This window comes from Balaenoptera acutorostrata, chromosome 8 (assembly GCF_949987535.1).
Source record: "Balaenoptera acutorostrata chromosome 8, mBalAcu1.1, whole genome shotgun sequence".
Classification (NCBI taxonomy): Eukaryota; Metazoa; Chordata; class Mammalia; order Artiodactyla; family Balaenopteridae; genus Balaenoptera; species Balaenoptera acutorostrata.
In genome coordinates, this window is record NC_080071.1 from 32,440,897 (window position 1) to 32,464,361 (window position 23,465).

At 37.0% G+C, this 23,465-nt stretch overlaps 1 protein-coding gene across 2 annotated transcripts in view; it reads right to left on the reverse strand.

Moving 5' to 3' along the window:
- METTL8 (methyltransferase 8, tRNA N3-cytidine) overlaps positions 1 to 23,465 on the reverse strand; it is an 83,173-nt gene that overhangs the window by 31,308 nt on the left and 28,400 nt on the right. The window contains exons 2-3 of one of the 2 annotated variants that reach the window (XM_028166747.2): positions 15,670 to 15,835; positions 11,758 to 11,912 (exon numbers count right to left, since the gene is read on the reverse strand). In XM_028166747.2, coding sequence (XP_028022548.1) covers positions 11,758 to 11,912; positions 15,670 to 15,681 — 167 coding nt within the window. In that variant the 5' untranslated portion in view covers positions 15,682 to 15,835. The remainder of the gene's footprint in view (positions 1 to 11,757; positions 11,913 to 15,669; positions 15,836 to 23,465) is intronic. The other variant, XM_057551933.1, reaches the window with a different exon arrangement.

Sequence of the window (23,465 nt, forward strand, 5' to 3'; positions counted from 1 at the left end):
CTGACTTGTATAAAAGTACTTGTATGATTGTTTGCATTGTGAACTAAATTATATGCTTTTTTCATGGAATGCTATTTTTACTTGAAAGAGCAACTGTAGACAAACTATAACTATTCAGACTTGAGTATTCGGCATCTTAAAAGTAAACAAAGTGAGCCTATCACTTTAAGAAAAGAAAAAGTATTTGCTGTCAAAGATAAATTTTGTGCTTTCAAGCAAAAATTAGGATTTTGGAAAGGTTGTGTCCACCACCATGAGTTTGATAGCTCCCAATACTTAAGAGATTTTTCCTGATGGGAATAATGGTGTATTAACAAATGTGAGTTTTGAATACTGTATAATGAAATGTGTCATCTGAATCTACATAAAACAGGGAACTAAACTTTCCAAATTATCCATACATGATGTCATAAAATGATGCATAGGTAAAAAAAACAAATTCAAAATATAAGGTGTGGGCTTCCCTGGTGGCAAAGTGGTTAAGAATCTGCCTGCCAGTTCAGGGGGCACGGGTTCGAGCCCTGGTCCGGGAAGATCCCACATGCCGCGGAGCAACTAAGTCCGTGCACCACAACTACTGAGCCTGCGCCCTAGAGCCCATGAGCTACAACTACTGAAGCCCGCGTGCCTAGAGCCCATGCTCCGCAACAAGAGAAGCCACCGCAATGAGAAGCCCGCACACCGCAACGGAGAGTAGTCCCCACTCACCGCAACTAGAGAAAGCTGGCGCATAGCAACGAAGACCCAGCGCAGCCAAAAATAAATAAATTAAATAAATAAATTTATTTAAAAAAAAGTATAAGGTGTAACAATGGATTATAATATAGCACAATACCAAAAGTTCATTGATATGGTTTCATATTCCATATTGCAACTAAGAAACTGCTGCTGCTGAGATTTAATGTAGTATCAAGAAAAATATGGGGGGGCTTCCCTGGTGGCACAGTGGTTAAGAATCCACCTGCCAATGCAGGAGACACAGGTTCGGGCCCTGGTCTGGGAAGATCCCACATGCCGTGGAGCAACTAAGTCCGTGCGCCACAACTACTGAGCCTGTGCTCTAGAGCCTGTGAGCCACAACTAGTGAAGCAAGCCCGCGCGCCTAGAGCCCACGCTCTGCAACAAGAGAAGCCACCACAATTAGACCCCCGTGCACCACGATGAAGAGTAGCCCCTGCTTGCCGCAATTAGAGAAAGCCCGCGTGCAGCAACAAAGACCCAACACAGCCAAAAATAAATAAATAAATAAATTTTTTAAAAAAAGGAAAGAAAAATATGGGGAATTCCCCAGTGGTCCAGGTCCAGTGGTTAGGACTCCTGCACTTTCACTGCCGAGGGCCAGGGTTCAACCCCGGGTCAGGGAACTAAGATCCCACAAGATGTAGGGCACAGCCAAAAAAAAAAAAAAGAAAAATAACTAAAATTATCTTAAGACGCTATTATAAAACTCCTCTCTTTTACAAGTACATATCTGTGTGAGGCCAAATTTCCTTCATATAATTCAACCTAAACAACATTACACAAAAGATTAAATGAAGAAGCACATATGAGAATCCAGCTTTTTCCATTAAGCCAGACATTAAAGAGACTTACAAACATTTAAAACAATGCACTCCTTGCACTATATTTTTTGGGAGCAAATAGATATTTTCATGAAAATATGTAATTTATGTTAACATGTAATGAGTTTATTATTGTTGTTTTAAAATGAATTAATATTTTAATGTTCAGTTTCAATCTCTAATATGGAACATATCAATAGATATAATCCACATAAACAAAAGGTCTTTGGGGTTCCCAATGATTTAACAGTGTACAGGGGTCCTAAGACCAAAATGTTTGAAAATATTGCTCTAAAATAACATACAAAAAATAATCGAAAGATGTATAGCCAAAAAGCCAGTAGGAAAAAATAAAAGAACAGATGAGACAAAAAATAAACAGAAATATAACCAGATTGTATTAACTTACAATGCTACCAGGATAGGGTGTTATCTTAAATTTCTCTCTCTCTCTTTTTCTTTCTTTTCTGGTGTTATTTTAGTAGCTCTAAAAAGGTACCAAATTGTTTTGATTTGTATTTCTTTTACTGTTGTATATTTTCCCATATGTTCACAGGTACTTCCTTCTGGGTCAGTCTTTTATGTCTGTTGCCTATTTATCCATATAACAAAAGGTTTTCATGCTTCTCTAACAATATAACAAATATTCAAATGTTAACCTTGATGTATGGCAGTGGAAAGTAATTTATGTTATCTATGTCTCTTAGTTTTTGTATTAGTAAAATAAATGTAATAGTTCTCAAAACAGTGTACAATTAAGACTACATACTTTGAAATTATAATTATCCTATTTCATCAAATCTAAGATACCATTATTTTCTGTACCAGTAAGAAAGAAAAAAACACTTCCAATTACAATTGTAAGATGCCATTAATTTTAAGAAATGCCATGACTTCACAGAGATGTTAATCAGTAAAAAAATGTCTCAGATGGATAAAATATAGTTGTTATAGGTAAATCAGAGAATAATTGAACTAACTTCAATTAAATCTTTTCTACTATTTTTTTTAAATTAATTAATTAATTTATTTATTTTTGGCTGTGTTGGGTCTTCGTTTCTGTGCGAGGGCTTTCTCTAGTTGTGGCAAGCGGGGGCCACTCTTCATCGCGGTGCGCGGGCCTCTGACTATCGCGGCCTCTCTTGTTGCGGAGCACAGGCTCCAGACGCGCAGGCTCAGTAGTTGTGGCTCACGGGCCTAGTTGCTCTGCGGCATGTGGGATCTTCCCAGACCAGGGCTTGAACCCATGTCCCCTGCATTAGCAGGCAGATTCTCAACCACTGCGCCACCAGGGAAGCCCAAATCTTTTCTACTATTGACACTAATTTATATTTCTGAGTCCTGGCTTTCCACTTATCTTTTTTGGCCGTATGGCCGTAATAAATATTTCAGTTGATTATTTTTATTAGTAAATCAGTTTCTTACTTAGGAATGAATGACTTACAAAAGACACACAGAAAGAACCAATGCCTTCCCACTTCTGCATACAAGGGAATAGAGGTCACAGCTGCTGGAAAAAAAACAATATTTACTTCTCTCATTAGACATTTATTGACAACCTATATCTATTAGGCACTGGGCTGTGAACTGGGGACACGAAAATGAAGATTTGGTAGAACTCAAAACTGTTAGGAAGATGAGGAGTTGTAATTGATTATTAAAGAACAAAGACTTTATCAGATAGACAGTAAGATGGGAATATGTACATGGGGGGCATTCTTTTAAAAAAATCAAAATTCAAATAATACTAATGCTTATAAAATACGAAGTTTCATCTCTACCCTACTTCTTATCCCCATGTCCATCCCTGAGAGAAACACTGTTATCAGTATGATGTGGACCTTTCCAGACATTTCTCTGTGTATATAAAAACAAAGATATGTATATACTGTAGCACACGTATAGAAATTCCTTAATAAAAACGAGGCCATACTAGAGATACTTTTCTGCAACTTGCTCTTTTTGTTTAATGACATACCATAGCCATCTCTTGATATCAATACACATGGATCTCTCTTATTTTTATTAACTGCTACATTGTTTTCCAATGTATGGATGTAACCATATTTTTTAATGGCTTTATTGAGGTATAACTGACATACAGCATATATTTAAAGTATATGATTCGATACATTTTGACAAATGTAATATGCATGAAAACGTCACCACAACCAAGTTAATGAATATATCCATCACTCTCAAGTTTTCTTGTGCACCTTTATGATCCCTCCCTTCCACCCCTCCCCTTCTCGCCACACCCCGCTCCTGCTTCACTAACAACCACTGATCTGTTGTCGGCCTCTATAGATTAGTTTGCATTTTCTAGTACAGTAAAAGTAAAGTACATACTCTTTATTTCTAGCTTCTTTCACTCAGCATAATTATTTTGAAATTCATTCATGTTGTTGTGTGTATCAATAGTTTCATTCCTTTTTTATTAGTAGTATTCATTATATAGCTATACCACAATTTGTTTATCCATTTACTTGTTGATGGACATTTGGGTTGTTTCCAAATTTGGCTATTACAAATAAAGCTGCTATGAACAATCATGCAAAAGTATTTGTATGCTTTCTTTTCTCTTGGATAAATATCTAGGAATGGAATGGCTGAATCATATAGAGGTTGTATGTTTAAACTGCCAAGCTGTTTTCCAAAGTGGTTACACCATTTATATTCCCACCAGCAGTGTATGAAAATTCCAGTTCCTCTACATCTTCACCAACAGTATTGGTACAGTATTTTGAATTTTAGCTGTTCTAATAAATGTGTAGTAGTATTTCATTGTGACTTTAATTTGCACTTCCCTAATGACTACTGATGTTTGAGCATCTTTTCATATGCTTGTTATCTGTGTATCTTCTTAGGTGAAGTGTCTGTTCAAAATTTTGCCCATTTTTATTGTTTGTTTATTGAATTTTGAGAGCTTTTTATATAGTCTGATTTTATTCTGTCTTTTATCAGTCATAAAAATAAACAAACTATTGACATATGCAACAACATGCATAAATCTAAAAATAATGATCCTTAGTAAAAGTGGCCAGAAAAAAAAGAGAGTGTATATTGTGATTCCCTTTACATAAAATATTGGAAAATGCAAACTAATCCATAGTGCACGCTATGTTCTTTCTCCCCTCCTTCCTTCTTTCCTCTCTGGTTTGTTGGCAGATAAAATTCTCTTGACACCAAACCTTACTCAGGTTTATCTTTCTCTGTAAGCTTAGTTTGAAGGCTGGGTATTATGTATCCTCTGCACTTCTCTGTAATCTGAGGGTGTCAGAGGTGGGGGAGAAGGGGGAACTCCACTGGGTAGTTGGCAGCCTTTACTTTATGAGGGTCTGGGTCTGCTTTTTTTTTTTTTTTTTTTTTTGAGATTTATTAAGTCCTATCTATGCTAGGTTTCACTTACCTAGTTAGGATGTGTCCTATTCCTAAGGGGGTTTCCTTTGGGCTTTGGATAGTTTCCTCAATTCAGCATGGAACTCTGGGAAATGGTGGGCCCCATGATTTTCCCTGCTCTACTAAGACCTCAAATTCTTCTGTGATAGGTAAGAACATTTATTTTCAAGGGCTCTTTCTCAACCTTTGCTAGGGCTGCCTAATGAGTATTAGTAATGATTTGTCAGCTGACCTTTCCCTAGTACTGCTTCTGAGGGATAAAGATAGGGTTAGGAGCCACTCTGAGCCACACACGAATCTACAGTTTCTTTCCTTGGTCACTAACTGTCTATGTACGAACAGTATGAACTCCTGTAGTTGCTGTTGGCATAGTTTTTGCTTGCTTTTACTACTTCTTATTCATTTTGTTGGAGGAGGAATACTTTGTTTTTCAGATTCATCCCATCTTCTTTACCTGGAGGACTCAGGCTTCTTAGTGAAACAGACTAGAGCTCCTTTAGAGCAGTGATCATCTGCTGTTCGTCTCCTGAGTACTTTTCTGAACCTAGCCCAGTGATGGGTACAAGTCAATAAAACAAAAGTGCTGAGGAAAAAAGGTATCATTTCATGTTCTATAATGGTTAACTCTAGGTGTCCTGAACAACAGAGCCTGATTAATTCTCCTAAAATACTTCTTTTGTCACACCATTTACCGGGTTTCAAAATGTGAAACCTCTCTTCCCAGTGGGCTGGTCTATTTGCTTGCTTTTGTACACGAAATTTACCTCATGTACAATGCAGATCTTTGCTCATGCTCATGTCTAGAACAAAAGTGTTTTCACTATTTAAATCCTCCTCATCCTTCAGAGCCCAGGTTAAATCCTACCTACTCTATGAAATCTTATTGACTTTCTTACATCCCCATCTCAAAAATCTCTTCCTATTCTGAAGACTATTCCTATGGTCTTCACTGTCTTCACTGTATGACCCTGCACAGTCCTCTATACTGTTTATTTATTCATTGGTATATATCTCAACTCTCCATCTTATAATAATAACAAGAATGATGCCTTTTAGGGAGCTTACTACTACTAAATGTTTTACATATTTATTTCCTTTAATACTCACAACACCTCATGAAAAAAACTTGCTCAAATTCCTACAGCTGGAAAGGGGTAGAGTCAGGGCTTAAATTCAGATTTTTTGGGTTCTGAAGCCCATGTTTAGCTATGATATTTTTAAAATTTTTTTTTTATTTATTTAATTTTATTTTTAATAGCTACGATATTAACTCTCAGTCCAGCTGTAAATTTCGAGTAGACATGAACTGGATCTCCTATTTCTCTACATTGATTCACTTATTCAAACAAACTTATTGGGTGCCTAAAATATAGAGAATATAGCAATGAAACAGATATAAGCTAAGCTCTTCTCTGAAGAGTCATACAATCTAATAACGAAGATAAAACAGATACATAAGTAACTAAAGTACATGTTAGGAAATGGTAATAATAATAATAATACAGTTAATTCTTATGTGTTGCTTATTTATCATGTATATACAATTTATATTATAATATATATATATTAATTCAATCCTTACAACAACTCTATGAGGTTAATATTACTATTATTATCCCATTTTAGAGATGAGGAAACTGAGGCACAGAGAGATTAAGTAACTTCCTAAAGTTAGACATGTAGACTGCCTCTTTTAACATCTAGATTGCCTCTCATGACAAATTATTGTACAAAGAAAATTCAGACTATATAGTAAGAAAGAATTCTTGATACCTGAACTCTATTGGCATGCTGGAAACAGTCAATTATTTAAATGGGTTATGTAATAGAAAGTCATGTTACAGGATATAGGTCTTACCTTGGATCTACAGAGAATCACTTAGCTCAGTGCTTTTAAACTAAAGGTCATGACACTTTTAGTGAGTCATGAAATCAATTTAGTTAGCCTATCTATATTTAAAAAGAGAAATAAACAAAAATGGAGCAGAAAAGAACAAATGGAAACTATGAGTGCATGTCTTACATGGTAAAACTGCATAGGAAACTTCTGTTCCTGTTTCATATATGTGCATGTGTTATACATACAGGTACTGTTCCATGATGTAAACTGTTCTCCTTACTGTGGGTCATGCCAAAAAGCTTGAAAGCTGCTGGCCTAGCTGATTTAGTTGTATGATAATACAGGTGCTTACTGCTTCCTTATAAATTTCAGGGATCCCCTGAAAAGTTCCTATACACTTAAACCAGGAACAGCGTGGAATAAGGAATGATTTTTCCAAGTAACTGTGTAATTTGCTCAATACAGACAGATGTCTGGGCCATGTCTCACTCTGAATATAGTTTCATGTCAGTGCCCCCCAAATTGATAAATGTACTAAGTATAACTAAAAGACTATAAGTGGAATACAAAATGATTTAGTCACTGTGGAAAAGTTTGGCGGTTCCGCAAAAAGTTAAATATAGAATTACCACATGACCCCACAGTTCCATTCCTAGGTGACTCAAACAACTACATGTACACACATGTTCACAGCAGCTCTGTTCACAAGAGCCAAAAGGTGGAAATAGCTTAAATGTCCATCAGTGAATGAGTGGATAAACCAACTGTGGTATATACACACAATGGAATACTATTCTGTCATAAAAAGGAATCAAGTACCAATACATGCTACAATATGGATGGATCTCCAAGACTTTATGCTAAGGGAAAGCAGCCAGACACAGAAGATCACATATTGTATAATCTCATTTATACGAAATATGCAGAAGAGGTAATTCTCTAGAGACGAAACACAGATTGGTGGTTGTCAGGGGCTGGAACTGTAGCATGAGTATAAGAGGCCTAATGGATAATGGATTTTACTTTAGAGTGATGGAAATGTTTTGGAACTAGATAGAGATGCTGGTTTCACAAAATCATGAATGTAATTAATGCCACTGAACTGTTCACCTAAAATGGTTAATTTTATGTTATGTGAAATTCACTTAACTAAACTATTAAGAATTAAGAGCCTATAGGCAGATGTAAATACTAGTAATATCCAGAATCTGGAGGGCAAATATTACTCAGGATATAGAAACTGAAGAAAAAGGGTATTTTTATTTTTTCTCAAAAGATTTTTAACAAGAGGTTCATATATAGAGTAAATAGTTCTTATTAACTAAACTAGAGGCTAAAGGGAAAAATGAACTGTACACAATTCTGATCAACATCTCTGAGAGAAAATTGACATGTACTTGTTAAGAAACTTCTTAAAAAATCAAAATTCAGCATGAGGAGACATTATTCTTAAATATAAAGGAGGAAATAAGGAAGGAAGTGAGAACTTTTAGACAAAACTTTGGACTTGAAGTAAGGAGAAAGTAAACCAGTCTTCTGGTTTTCAGTTTAATTTACTTATCTTCTCTTCAAGCAAAAAAATGGGGGGAACTGGGGTGGAGGACGTGGGGAGGTGATGTGAAGCAACTACTTTCCTCTTCCCTTGGAGAAAATTATTATTTTTTTATTATTACAGTATGTATCTGCCTTTGGAGAGAGTTCACTGGAGGTATCCTGCACAGGCAGGGTAACTTCTTTGGGGGTATGCTATGGAGGAGGATGGCTGTAGAGACCAGATCAAGGTTTTTCAAACTCTGGTCAGCTGAACCCTAAAGGTCCTCTAGGCTGCTAGAGGGAGGGAGGGGTGGGAGAGGAAAAGGGAAGTGGAGTTGTCGATGCCCCAAGCCTCTATGACCACTTCACTTCACTCAGAGTAGGTTTGTTTTTACCTTTTAAATATTGGGATTCTATGTTAAGCCTTCACTTGGAAAAAAAATTCTGCTAAAGTTTGAAACCATTGGACTGCATCAAGGATTCCTAAACCTGGTAGCTCAACAGAATCACTAAAAGAACTTTTTCAAATTAGAAATTCCTGGGCCATACCTCAAGGGATTCTTGTGCAGCACCCCTAAGCTAGCCCACAGTGTTTGAGAGGCACTGAACCAGATGACCCTTGCTTCCCTGAGAGCCTATGACAAAACAGAACTTAAATGGGCAGGCAGGAATCTTGGGCAAAAAAGCTAGTGATAGCAAATGGAAAAAGAGATGTAGACAACTAAATCACTAGAGTCTACTGACAAAAAACAAAACAAAACAAAACAAAAAACCTGGCAAACGAGGAGCTTGCCTAGGACCAGAAGTTCCTCTGGAGGTTTAACTGACAATTATCTCACAGCCTATTATAACTGTCCAAATTGCTGGTGATAGTCAAAATGGTTTAACTTAGCAACTGTCCAAGAAAGTATAATGTCGGCCACACATGTAATTTAAAATTTTCTCGTAGCCATGATAAAAAAAGTGAAAAGAAAGGAAATTAATTTTAATAATATACTGTAATTCAATATATCCAAAATAATATCATTTTAACATTTATTGAATAATTAAGTACAAAAATTATTAATGATATACTTTACCTTTTACTTGTATTAAGTCTTCAAAATGTTACAGCACATCTCACTTCAGACTAACCAGGTTTCAAGTGCTCAAAAACCATATGTGGGTAGTGGCCACCATATTGTATAGTGCAGGACTAATTAATAAAAAGTCAATCTATTTCCTTTTAAAATTGATATTCTGTTGCAATATAAACACAGAAAGTCCATGAATTACTTTCCCAGCCCTAGAGGTCCTGCTCCCAACGCTAGTCAGATAACAATCTTGTCTGCAGATATTATACCCCACCTCACATCTTCAGCCCTGACTGCTTCCTAGCAGTGGAGTCTATGTTCTGGACATTTTTCTCAGGATGTCCCTCTCTCAAAACCTATTCAAAATATCTAAAATTAAATGCACCATCTTTATTCCAAAATAAAAAATCAATTTACCTCTTATTTTGTCAAATTCCTATATCTGTTATGAGCACTCATATACAAGTCTTTATGTGGACATATGTTTTCATTTATTCTGGTAAATACCTAGGAGTGGGTGGAATTGCTGTGTCATATGGTAAGTGTATATTTAACTTTATAAGAAACCACCTGTTTGACATAGAAAACAAACTAGTGGTTACTGGGGGGAGAGAGAAGAGGGAGGGGCAATATAGGGGTAGGGAATTAAGAGGTACAGACTGTTATGTATAAAATAAGCTACAAGGATGAGAATACAGCCAATATTTTATAACTATAAATGGAGTATAACCTTTAAAAATTGTGAATCACTATATTTTATACCTGTAACTTATATAATATTGTACATCAACTACACTTCAATTTAAAAAAAGAAGATAAACCACCTGTTTTTCTTCTATTATATTTAAAAACAAATCAATTTACCTCTTGATTTTCCTACTTCTATTCGTCACCTAGGATCAAACCTTCAGAGTCGGGGCTTCCCTGGTGGCGCAGTGGTTGAGAATCTGCCTGCTAATGCAGGGGACACGGGTTCGAGCCCTGGTCCGGGAAGATCCCACATGCCGCCGAGCAACTAGGCCCGTGAGCCACAATTGCTGAGCCTGCGCGTTTGGAGCCTGTGCTCCGCAGCAAGAGAGGCCGTGATAGTGAGAGGCTCGCGCACCGCGATGAACAGTGGCCCCCGCTTGCCACAACTAGAGAAAGCCCTCGTACAGAAACGAAGACCCAACACAGCCAAAAATAAATGAATAAATAAATAAATTAAAAAAAAAAAAAACCTTCAGAGTCAAATGTTTCCTTTTCCTATATTCTACAATAGCACCGAGTTCTATTTTTTCTTCCCTTACAATCTCTCTCTTATTGGCCCTTTTCTGCTTCTAGTTCTACCTGCTTATCTATCCTTATACTGTTATCCAAATACTTATACTTAATATACTATGTATAATGAATGCCATTTCTCTTTAGTGGCTCTGTAATACCTTTCACTTCAGGTGTGAATTTAAGACCACACACAATCTTGCTCCTACCCCACACCTGGCCTATTACCATTCCAACCTTATCATTTACCAATCTCCTAGAAGAGCCTTTATTTTAGGCAAACTATCCTGTTCTCCTGAATATGCCTTATACTTCCTCATCTAGGTGGATATGACTGTCTACCCACCTAGAATGCCCTTACTCCAGCTTTACCTATCTATTATTCCACAAATATTTATGTGTCAGGCACCATACTCGGTACTGGAGAAAGAATAAATATCTCAGTTTCCCCACTTAAACCTTCCTTTATATGCCAATTATAACTCAATAAAGCTGAAAAAAAAAATCTTCCTGACTATGCCAAAATACAAGTGATTCTGCATTGTTGAGTTGTTCTTATATAGACCTATGCCTTATAAGAACACTCTGGGCCCTTACAATTTGCTGCCTTGTATTCCGAATTATCAGTTTTTCCTATAAATACCCATCTATCTTAACAAATAGAGGGTGGATTTCCTAAAAGCCTGAATTAAGGTCAAACCAATGTGTTTTCCCGGGTGCTCAGTAAGCAGCAGGTACTGAGTACACATTTGCTGATTGATAAGTACTTGTAAAAGAGGCAAGTGGAGGGCTCTACCTAGAAAAGAAGCCCTCTCTGTGATATGCTGCCAAATCAGGATCAGAGGTGAGCAGGGAGGGCCTGCAAGAACCCAAAGCTGAGGAAAGCACTTGGGAAACTTCACTTTTCTAATTCTCTTTGCAAAGAAATTCAGAATTGACAACATTTAAGTTAGGATCAGTTACCCTTGCTTTTAACTTCAACAACGTAAGTGCTCAATTTAAAAAATCCTTTTCTGGCACTAAATGAAAATAATAACACTGGTGACGCTTAATGTACATACATTATATCACACCTAAAAAGATAACTTACCACATGTTGTGTTCAAAAACTTTGGCTGGATCAGTTAAAATCCTTGATCCCAGAGGGGCCACTGGGTGATAACTACTTTGGCATCTGTGAGGCACCTTTCTTATCCTTAGACAAGAAAAATAATTTCTCCAAATCACATTCATCCTAATCAGTACCTGGAAAGTTACAAACAGTTAATTAGTCAATATGGATTAAACAATATATTATTTATCTAAGAGCCAAAAACTGGTCTAAAAAGTTTACAAGCTGAGAAAGGACATGAAAACTAAAAAATCTGAAATGAAAGATGGGCATGGTAGCTTCTTTCCTGAAGTATTTTTCAGGCCAAGAGAAGGGAAAAGAATATTTGGAGTGTGCAACATTGCCTGGCGTTCTTTATAAGTCACAGCCTTGATCAACTTTGCTTTGTTTGGTATTTGCTTATATAATTTTTAGCACATGGCCAAAGCATGTAAGCCCAGAATCTGGATTTTGTATTCTAAGAAGTTTTTTTAAGTGATTTTATTATTTTGTTTTGGGAATTCTACGCAAATGTATTTCTAGGGAATATTTGATGACCACTAGACCAAAAATCCAAGTATAGGAGCAGAATAAGAAAACAAATTTTTAAAATCTCATTCCCTGGGCTGGGCTGAATAATATGAATATTGGTAAAATAAATAAGTAAATACTATATTAAGATATGATCCCAACAATTCTTAATTCTAACAACCCTGTATACATACATTTAAAAGAATAATCAGTAATGCATTTGCAAAATAGATTTCCCTGTACAAAACGCATGCTTAAATCTCAGCTCAAGAGGAGAGTCATCATTTGATTAGCCAAATCTATCTCCATTTCTGGAGAATAACTTAAACATTTAAAGAGTATGTTATTTTAATTATGTACTGGCATATATGTCGGCTTAAAACCTTCATGGAAAAGTATCAAAAATAAGCTCTAAAGAGCTTATTTTTTCCAATAAGAATCCATTGTAATATCGCTTGGCATTTCACCCCCATTCAGTTGTTAATCGCAACATTCAGCCTAACACTGTAAGCTGTCAGGTAGAAACAGATGCTAAAAGGTGTGTATATATAATATGCATTAGAGACTATCCCAGGTGCTATCAGGCATAAAAAGTGACATGTATTGTACACCCTTTACCACCTTACTGAAAGTCAATGGGTTTTAAGACTATGAATTCCAAAACAAACTGCAGAATGTCAAAAACATCTCATTGTGCTTTTAAACATAAAATTCAAGATTTTCCTTTTGGGAAAAAAAGGCTTAGTTATACACACCAAAAAGACTGCAATGATTCCATTCAAATGTGACTAACAGTGATGAGAAATGAAACATTCAATAGCTAGTGCAGATCTCCTGTTTCTTATTTGTTTTTCCTTTTCCACTAAATGCAAGCTCTTTGGTGGAGGCAAATGAAATCAAATGCTCTGCCTACCACTACCTTTCCTCTGATGTGCCTTTGTTCTTTTCTCCTGTCACTGTTCCACATAAGACTAACAAAACCCTACCAGCACAATTATTTTTAGAGCTCTCTTTCTGCACTGAACATTATTCATAAAATCTTCCGTATGCTGAAGAGTAGAAATGGATTACACCTAGAAAAAGAGGCAATTCATGCTCAAAAGTATGAAATGATGTAAATGTTTTCCACCCAGGAAAGCCAAATCAAAATGAAATTTCAATCCTTCAAATAATCACGTGATACTTATCTGTATCAACCTATATATAGAAGAGGAAGAGAAGGGAAAAAAAGATATGTTTCTCTCACTATAAATGACCAAGAACATCTATAGACAGCTGGAGACAAAAAGGCATAACCAGATTGGATATTAGGCAATTCAGGAAAATGTCAGGGAAGTGTGTGCCTTGCAGACTGCTAGCCCATAGAAAAACACGGTGTAGCCAGGGCCTAAACATGTGGCAATTTGTCCAGCTTAGGCAGCTGTTCTTCTAATTAACCACACAAACATCTTTATTTCATTTATGTATTATCTACAACAGCCTTGCAATGCTCTTTATCTTTTTTATTATATAAATATATAGTAAACTGTATAATAAACATAGATACATAATAAAACTACATAAACGCTTTCTGAACTAAATCGCAAACTTCTAAGGGCAGCACCAAGCTGCTTGTGAATTAATTGTTTGACTGACTACACAAAAATGGTACTTGTCTGACATAAATTTAATTGGAAGGAAGTTACTTCATATTTCCCAAGGTGGCTCCTTAGATCCTTGCAGTGTGGAAGAAGGAAGTGACTGAAGAGTTGATGCTATACAGGCAGCTATCCAGTTATAGTCACTGCAACGATTAATAAATATGTGCTTTGTTATGACTATCATGTTAGCTTAATGTTTACTAGGTCATGGTTCCATTTTGTGATGAGAAAAAAAGAGAAGGGCAGGGTCAGCTCCCAAAAGAATTCTGGTAGAGAAAATTGGTTTCTGCCACTAGAGAGTCCCACTCTCTTTATGTACCCTCTATTAACTCTCTTTTGGCATACCCTAATTTTTTTTTTTTTTTCCCCTGGAGTGCAAAGTTTATTTATTTATTTAAAACATCTTTACTGGAGTATAATTGCTTTACAATGGTGTGTTGATTTCTGCTTCATAACCAAGTGAATCAGCTATGCATATACATATATCCCCATATCTCCTCCCTCTTGCGTCTCCCTCCCACCCTCCCTATCCCACCCCTCTAGGTGGTCACAAAGCCCCAAGCTGATCTCCCTGTGCTATGCGGCTGCTTCCCACTAGCTATCTGTTTTACATTTGGTAGTATATATAAGTCCATGCCACTCTCTCACTTCACCCCAGCTTACCCTTCACCCTCCCCGTGTCCTCAAGTCCATTCTCTACATCTGCGTATTTATTCCGGTCCTGCCGCTAGGTTCTTCAGAACCTTTTTTTTTTTTTTTTAGATTCCATATATATGTGTTAGCATACGGTATTTGTTTCTCTCTTTCTGACTTACTTCACTCTGTATGATAGACTCTAGGCCCATCCACCTCACTGCAAATAACTCAATTTCATTTCTTTTTATTGCTGAGTAATATTCCATTGTATATATGTGCCACATCTTCTTTATCTATTCATCTGTCGATGGACACTTAGGTTGCTTCCATGTCCTGGCTATTGTAAATATAGCTGCAATGAACATTGTGGTACATGACTTTTTGAATTACGGTTTTCTCAGGGTATATGCCCAGTAGTGGGATTGCTGGGTCGTATGGTAATTCTATTTTTAGTTTTTTAAGGAACCTCCATACTGTTCTCCATAGTGGCTGTATCAGTTTACATTCCCACCAACAGTGCAAGAGGGTTCCCTTTTCTCCACACCCTCTCCAGCATTTATTGTTTGTAGATTTTTTGATGATGGCCATTCTGACCGGTGTGAGGTGATACCTCACTGTAGTTTTGATTTGCATTTCTCTAATGATTAGTGATGTTGAGCATCCTTTCATGTGTTTGTTGGCAATCTGTATATCTTCTTTGGAGAAATGTCTAGGTCTTTGGCATACCCTAATTTGAATATAAGTTTAACTAAGATATTATTTGCATAATGAAATTGTACGGATAAGTAGTACTTTCATTTGAAATAACACAAAGAAGCATAGCTAAAAATATTCTATTCACCCAGAAGAAGGCAGGAAAGGAACAAGGAGAAACTAAAGATCAGATGGAACAATTAGAAAACAAATACCAAGATGACATATTTAAATCCAACCGTATCAGTAATTACATTAAGTGTAAATGGATTCCAGTTAAAAGACACAGGTTGTTAATTTGTATGAAAAAGCAATACTCAACCATATACAGGTCTCCCCCACTATCCAAAAGTAGAGGATTCCTGTGAAACCTTTTGTAAGCCAAAATGGCGTAAAGCAAAAAAGCAATTACCTTAGGACACATCTTGTTAATAGATGCACAAAATAAATCAAGATAAAGCACAGATGCTCAAAGCTATGGCGGCTTAATGCTGGGATGCTGAGTGTAGTTCCCAGGGAAGGAGCTTGGAGGTGCCACTCTTGATGCTCAGGGTTTGCACCGCCTCTGTAACAGCTCACTGCAAAACAAACACTGAAAGCTATTTTCGGTTAAGTAAAGTGAAAATCCTCTTCAGATTTCTTTCATTTAGCGACAACAGGTACCAATGTAGGTCTTTCATCAAAGTGAAGGAAGTAAAGCAAACTTTCAAAAAGCAGGGCATACCTGTATTGTCTATAAGAGAAGCACTTTAAAGATACAAATAGATTACAATTAAAAAAGAGATGGGACCTGGTAGCCCTACAAGCATTTGGTGTTAAACATAAACTCTGTGCAATGATGACTGGGATGGTAAAAGAGCAGGACAAATATTTGAGCAGGAGAGCAGTCTTTCTTGATTCGTTCTGGTGAGCAGGGGTTGCTGCTGACATTTCTTCTGATCTGAGGTGGTGGGATCTAGGTCTTTCCAGATCTTTCCAGTTCACCTCCAGTGTTTTAATTGCTCTGGAGATACAAGGGAGCAATAAACTTGGGAAGCTGCCCTTTACACCTGCTGGCATTTGAGGGTATAGGAGTGAGTTAAAGGGTTAGGAATCAAAATTACACTTATTTAAGAAGCAACTTAGTAGCTCCACTTTTTTGTCTTTCATAATTCACATATTCAGTTGTGAAATCTGACATACATACAGACAAGTGCATAAAACATGGATGTTTAATAAACAGTCATAAAAGAAGCAGCCCTTCAGCATACTTGTGCTCAGCAGCCCTTGCTCCCACCTCAGACAAAAGCCCCCACCCTGCCTGGTGCTCATTTCCTCCCTTGTGTGTACCCAGTTTTGCCATCTACTGATGCATTCCTAAACAACACTGTTTAATTCTGCCTATTTTTGAACCTTATATAAATGGCGATCCTACTTTATATCTTCTGGGTCTTCTTGGGCTCTGTAGTACATTGAAAAAAAAAAAAAAAAAGAGATACCATGCAAACACTGCATGAAAAAATCTAGTGGGGGTATAATAATAGACAAAATAGACTTTTAAAAAGACTATTACGTTTAATGATGATGAGCCAATTCATCAAGACATAAAAATCCTAAATGTACCTGTACCTAATACCAGAGCTTCAAAATACATGAAGCAAAAATAGAATTTTTTAAAAGGAAAAATTAACAAATTCACGGCAATACTTGGAGATTTTAATAGCCCTCTCTCAGTAATAAACAGAACAACGCTCAGAGATGAACTATCAAAAAATCAATAAGGACACAGAAGTTTTGAACATTATCAACTTGACCTGAATGACATTTATAGAAAGAGCAATATACCTAATAACAGCAGAATACACATTTTTTCAAGTGATCATGAAACATCTGCCAAGGCAGACCACATATACTGAGCTATAAGACAAGTCTTAATAAATTCCAAAGTATTCAAATCATATAGAGTATGTTTTCTGACCACAATAGCAATATTAAATGTTAATATTTTTGATGAATTGACTCATTAATAAATACCCCTCCTTATTTCTAGTAATAGTCATTTTCTTGAAGTCTGCTTTGTCTAATATTAATATAACCTCACCAGCTGTCTTATGCAGTGTTGTGTATGATATATCTTTTAAAAAATATATTTCTGTGTTTACATTTTAAAGAAGGAGCGTATTGCTTATTCTTGCTTTTTTATCCAAACATAAAATAATAATAAGATATCTAGAAAAATTCCCAAATATTTTGAAATTAAGCAATGTATTTCTAAATAACTTATGGGTCTAAGATTTACATAAGTTAGTAAATCTTAAGGTAAATTAGAAAATATGTTGAACTGAATAATAATCAAATCTTAAAATATCAAATTTTATGGGATGTAGCTAAAGCAATGTTTAGAACAAATTTATAGTTTTAAATGCTTCTATTGGAAAGGAAAAAAAATCTCAAATCAATGATCTCAGTTTCAATCTCAAGAAACTAGAAAAATAGTAATAAGTTTGATGCAAAGTAAGTAGAAAGAAGGAAATAATAAAAAATAAAAGCATAAATCAATGAAATAGAAAATGGACAAAACAGGGAAGATCAAGGTCAAAAGTTTGTTCTTTGAAAATATTAATAAAACTGATAAACCTCTGACAAGACTGATACCAAACATTTGTGTTTCAGAAAATACAAATTTCTAATAATAGGAATGAAAGAGGAGACATCACCATAGACCCTACAGACCTTGTAAATGCTAATAGGGAGCTATTATGAACAATTTTATTCCATTTATTAGGTGGGATAAATGCCTTAAAAATACAGTTTACCAATAATAACTTACTAAAACAGCACAAGAAAAAAATCTAAAGAGCTCTAAATTTATTAAGTAAATAAAATTTATAATTAAAAGCAAACAAACATCACATCCATTAGGATGGGTATAATTAAACAAACAAAAAAGAAAATAACAAGTGTTGGTAAGGATATGGAGAAATTGGAGTCTGTGCATTGCTGGTGGGAATGTAAAATGGTACAGCTGCTGTGAAAAATAGTATGGCAATTCCTCAAAATATTAAGTAAGCATGGAATTACCATACAATCTAGCAATTTTACTTCTGGATATATACCCAAACGAAGTGAAAGTGGGGGCTCGAAGAGATATTTGCATACCATGTTTATAGCAGCATTATTCACAATATACAAAAGGTGGAAACAATCCAAATGTCCATCAAAGATGAATGGGTAAACAAAATGTGATATACACATAAAATAGAAAATTATTCAGACTTTAAAAATAGGGGAATTTTGGAACATGCTACAACATGGATAAGCCTTGAAGGCATTATGCCAAGTGAAATAAGCCAATTGCAAAAAGACAAATGTTATATCATTCCTCTTAAATCAAGTCCTAGAGTGATCAATAAAGTTCATAGAGACAGAAAGTAGAATGGTGTTGTCAGGGGCTGGGGAGAGGAGAAAAAGGGGAGTTAAGTGTTTAATGGGTATGGAGCTTTAGTTGGGAGAAGATGAAAAAGTTCTGCAGATGGCTGGTTGTGATGTTTGCACAACAGTGTGAATAAACTTAATACCACTGAACGCTACACCTAAAAACAGTTAAAATGGTAAATTTTATGTATATTTTACCACAATAAAAAAACAAACCAAAAAACCTTCCTACAAAGAAAACTGGAGGCCCTGATGATTTCACTAGTGACTATTAAATGTTTAAGGAAGAAATAACACCAATCTTACACAGACTCTTTCAGAAAATAGGGGAGAGAACACTTCTCAATTTGTTTTATGAGGCCAGCATAACGTGGAAAAGTAGTACACTTGTATGAAATAAAGGTCTGAATATTGGCCACATTATTACAATGCAGTTTTCCCACAGACTTAGGGCTTCTCATTATAGTTCCTAGTTATCAGGTGTTTGTCAGGAATAAAACTTGCAGATATCCAAAGGAGGGAAGCCTGGTAAGAGTTTTCTAGGCATGTCTTGGTGTGCTTTAATTGCTAAGGCAGTTTGAGTTACAACAGTCCAGAGCAGAGAAATACGAAGGCAACAAGAAATCTCCACAAATTCTTGTTAGGTGTTTGAGTTTTAATTTACTGTTGGAAGCACCTTAAAAGGTTTGTGGTCCTGATGCTTCACTTAACTTAGCTCAAACTCATTCTGCCATATCAAATTCTAGTCCATATAATCAAGTGGTATTTCTTTTACTTACTTTGCCTATAGGTTCTCACTCTCAGCTCACCATCCTACGGTGGTTCTTCCTCTCAAGTCCTATCAAGGTCAAAATGAAACAGAATGAAGAAGGAGCATGGCTTTAGGGCCATGGCCCTCTGAGATCTCAACACCAAGACTCAGTCATGAATAGTCAGTTGGCTAAAGCAATCACTAAGGAACAGATCCAGAAAGGAACTGAAGCTCATATGGGTATCAGAGTGAGAGAATTTCATTATCAATAGCATTTATTATGCTATAACTACACTGGTATGCCATGAAGAGCTGACAGACTTCCTGCCAGCTCTCAGATGTAGGTAAGTGTGCACCCATTTTAGAATACAAGGAAATGAACAAATGTATAAAATGACTTGGGTTCCACATATATATCGTATGACAAGCCAAGGAGAAGGTGGTTTTAATACTCACAAGTTTTCTGAGCTTACCACTAACACCACATTATGCTTGCAGCAAAAGCAGCAGCCTTGGTGTAGAAGGATGACTTGTAGGGAAGAGATCTCTGCCCTACCTCCAAATTTTGGCTAAATGCTTTGCTTTCCACTAAAATGTGGCCCTTTTCACAATGACTCACAGCCCTTACCATACTAACAAACTATATCATATTCTTCTGGAATAGGTAAGATGTATATAGGATATTTCATGTTTTAAGTAACTGCAAATGTTATTTTTGTAGAGTAATTGTTTTAAGTACTTCTTAAATAAAAGGGATGATTTTAGTAAAAGGAAAAACTGCATGCTATACATTACAATTTGAAAAAATCTTTGAGGAAGTAAATCACCAATCCCAATTTATTTTTCATATAAATACTAATTTTAAAAAAGTTAAGTATTTACCATGTTTGAGGCCCTGTTCTAAGCACTTTACATGTATTATCTTATTTAACCCCTATTTCCCTATCAAGGGGTCTTATTTTTATACCCATATTACATAGGAAAACCTCACACAGAATGAAGTAAAGTAACATGCTTAAAGTTACCTAACCAATAGCTAATGGGGCTTCAACTTGACCCCAAACAGTTGAACGGGAGAGCCTATGCTCTACCTTTTTTTTAAAACATCTTTGTTATGCACATATGTACAATTTGTGCCCTACCTTTGTACACCACACATACAAGAAGGATCACAGTATTGATTCCCCAGTCTTTACTGGGGTTGCTAATTCGTTGTATTTGATTTAAGGAAGCCCAGAATTTCTTCCCTCCCTTCATCTTTCTCAATTCTGTTTTTTCTCTTGGGCCTTAATCAAATAACAAGCAATGCCACTGGGAGACACCAGTCCCCAGATGTAGGGCAGCACAGTCATTCTCTTTTTCAGTACTCAAATCTCAAGATACGGGCAAAGTGCTCTTGCATAACCTAAATAACATAACATTTTAACACCCTGTTCTTTTCACTGGTCTTTTACTTTTACTCAGTTGAGGAGTAGAGGCAAAGAAGGACTTCTTTCTCTTACTATTTAAGCTTGAGCCTAAGATTGCTTCCTCACATCTCAATACTATTGGAAGGGCACCAAAGAACTAGAGCAAATAGTACTGTTGTTTGTGTGAATCTGTAATGATTATCCTTGGAGCACTTCACTGGCTCTGAGCTGCCTCCCTAAGAATGATTTCCAGGGCTTCCCTGGTGGCGCAGTGGTTAAGAATCCGCCTGCCAATGCAGGGGACATGGGTTCGAGCCCTGGTCTGGGAAGATCCCACATGCCGTGGAGCAGCTAAACCCGTGCATCACAACTACTGAGCCTGTGCACTAGAGCCTGTGAGCTACAACTACTGAGTCTGTGTGCCACAACTACTGAAGCTCACGTGCCTAGAGCCTGTGCTCCACAAGAGAAGCCACCGCAATGAGAAGCCCCCCCACCGCAACGAAGAGTAGCCCCTGCCTGCTCGCGGCAACTAGAGAAAGCCCGAGTGCAGCAACAAAGACCCAACGCAGCCAAAAATAAAAATAAATTAAATTAAAAAAAAAAAAAAAAAAGAATGATTTCCAGTTGTCTCAGCTCACTTAAATCTCAGAGAAAGAAACTGCCGTTAATCATACACTAAATGCCTTCCCTTTGTTTAAAAGTTAACTTCCCTTGGATGTTTCCTGGGTTCTGAGCATCCTTTATATGAGTAAATTAGTGAGACATTCATGTTTTTACCTTTGTAACTGTTTAGCTTTCCTTCTAGGCTGGGAAGCTGGTACAAAGGTTTCATTCAGAGGAACAAACAACATCTAGATAAAGCTGCACTAACATTACCTGAGAGGCTACAATTAATGAGAGCAAATTAAAGTGCTATTGTTGTACTGTTGTGGATAGTGAAAGCGACAGGTAAGAAACACTTCAGTATCAACTACAGGTGTGAAAACTGAAGCTTCAATTAACCCTGTCAATTTCAGAGACATCTGAGGGTGACCATCTGCGAGGCAAAGAGCTCAGGCAACTCGTACATCTTGTTTTCATCTCTCTTTGGATGATTATAATTTCAGGGAATAAATAAGGTTATTAGCAAGAACAGAACAACAACAATAATTACAGTAAGTATTTGCAGAGCACTTTTATCACACTATGACGTCAATCACTCTGCAGCTTCAAAATGGGAATCTCATGCTGTGTTTGCTCTCTAAGACCATCCTTAAAGGTGTCACCATGCACTCACACACACAAGAGGTTACTGGGACTCACATGTTATATGAAGGATTTCATGTAAACCCATCTCAAAGCTGTCTTAAACCTGAATATCTGAAGGGTATTCTATTCTAATTGCTCTGGAAGTTGTCTCCAAAAACATGCTGGACCAGAATGAAATCTGTTTTAACTCATTCACCTGCCATTTCACATTTGTGCGCACTACAGTAACTTCTGGAAGTAGTAGTCAGATTTGGTGGGCTGAGAAAAGGTATTAAGTTACATGCATACTTTATGTGTTACCAGTCCTTACAAATTCTAGTAAAAAACTCACATGAATGAAGTTAATGGAGTTCTACACTTAATGAGACTTCTGCTTTCTGATTCATTGCAAATGGCTCCAACCCTAGGTACCCTAGATGGCAGGAGATGCTTGCACTTGTATGCAGGATTTACCCAGTCATGTTTGGACTAATGTATCAATAAGGCTACCCTGGCACAAAATGGAATATTATAAAGAATTCAAGTCATAAATGAATGTTATATATAAAAACCTTGGGGGGGGCTTCCCTGGTGGCATAGTGGTTAAGAATCCACCTGCCAATGCAGGGGACACAGGTTCGGGCCCTGGTCTGGGAAGATCCCACATGCCGCGGAGCAACTAAGCCCGTGCGCCACAACTACTGAGCCTGCACTCTAGAGCCCGCGAGCCACAACTACTGAGCCCGTGTGCCACAACTACTGAAGCGTGCACGCGCCTAGAGCCCGTGCTCCGCAACAAGAGAAGCTACTGCAATGAGAAGCCTGCGCACCTCAACGAAGAGTAGCCCCCACTCGCCACAACTAGAGAAAGCCCACGCGCAGCAATGAAGACCCAACACAGCCAAAAATAAATAAATAAAATAAATAAATTAAAAAAAAAATCTTAAGAAAAACCCCCCAAAACCTTGGGGACTTCCCTGGTGGCACAGTGGTTAAGAATACGCCTGCCAATGCAGGGGACATGGGTTCGATCCCTGGTCCAGGAAGATCCCACACACCACGGAGCAACTAAGCCCATGCGCCACAACTACTGAGCCTGTGCTCTAGAGCCTGTGTGCCACAGCTACTGAGCCCGCATGCCGTAGATACTGAAGCCTGCGTGCCTAGAGCCCGTGCTCCGCAACAAGAAAAGCCACTGCAATGAGAAGCCCGCACACTGCAATGAAGAGCAGCCCCCACTCTCTGCAACTAGAGAAAGCCCGTGAGCAGCAACGAAGACCCAACACAGCCATAAATAAATAAATAAATTTATTAAAAAAAAAAAAAAAAAAGGAATCTGCCTGCCAATGCAGGGGACACGGGTTTGAGTCCTGGTCCGGGAAGATCCCACAAGCCGTGGAGCAA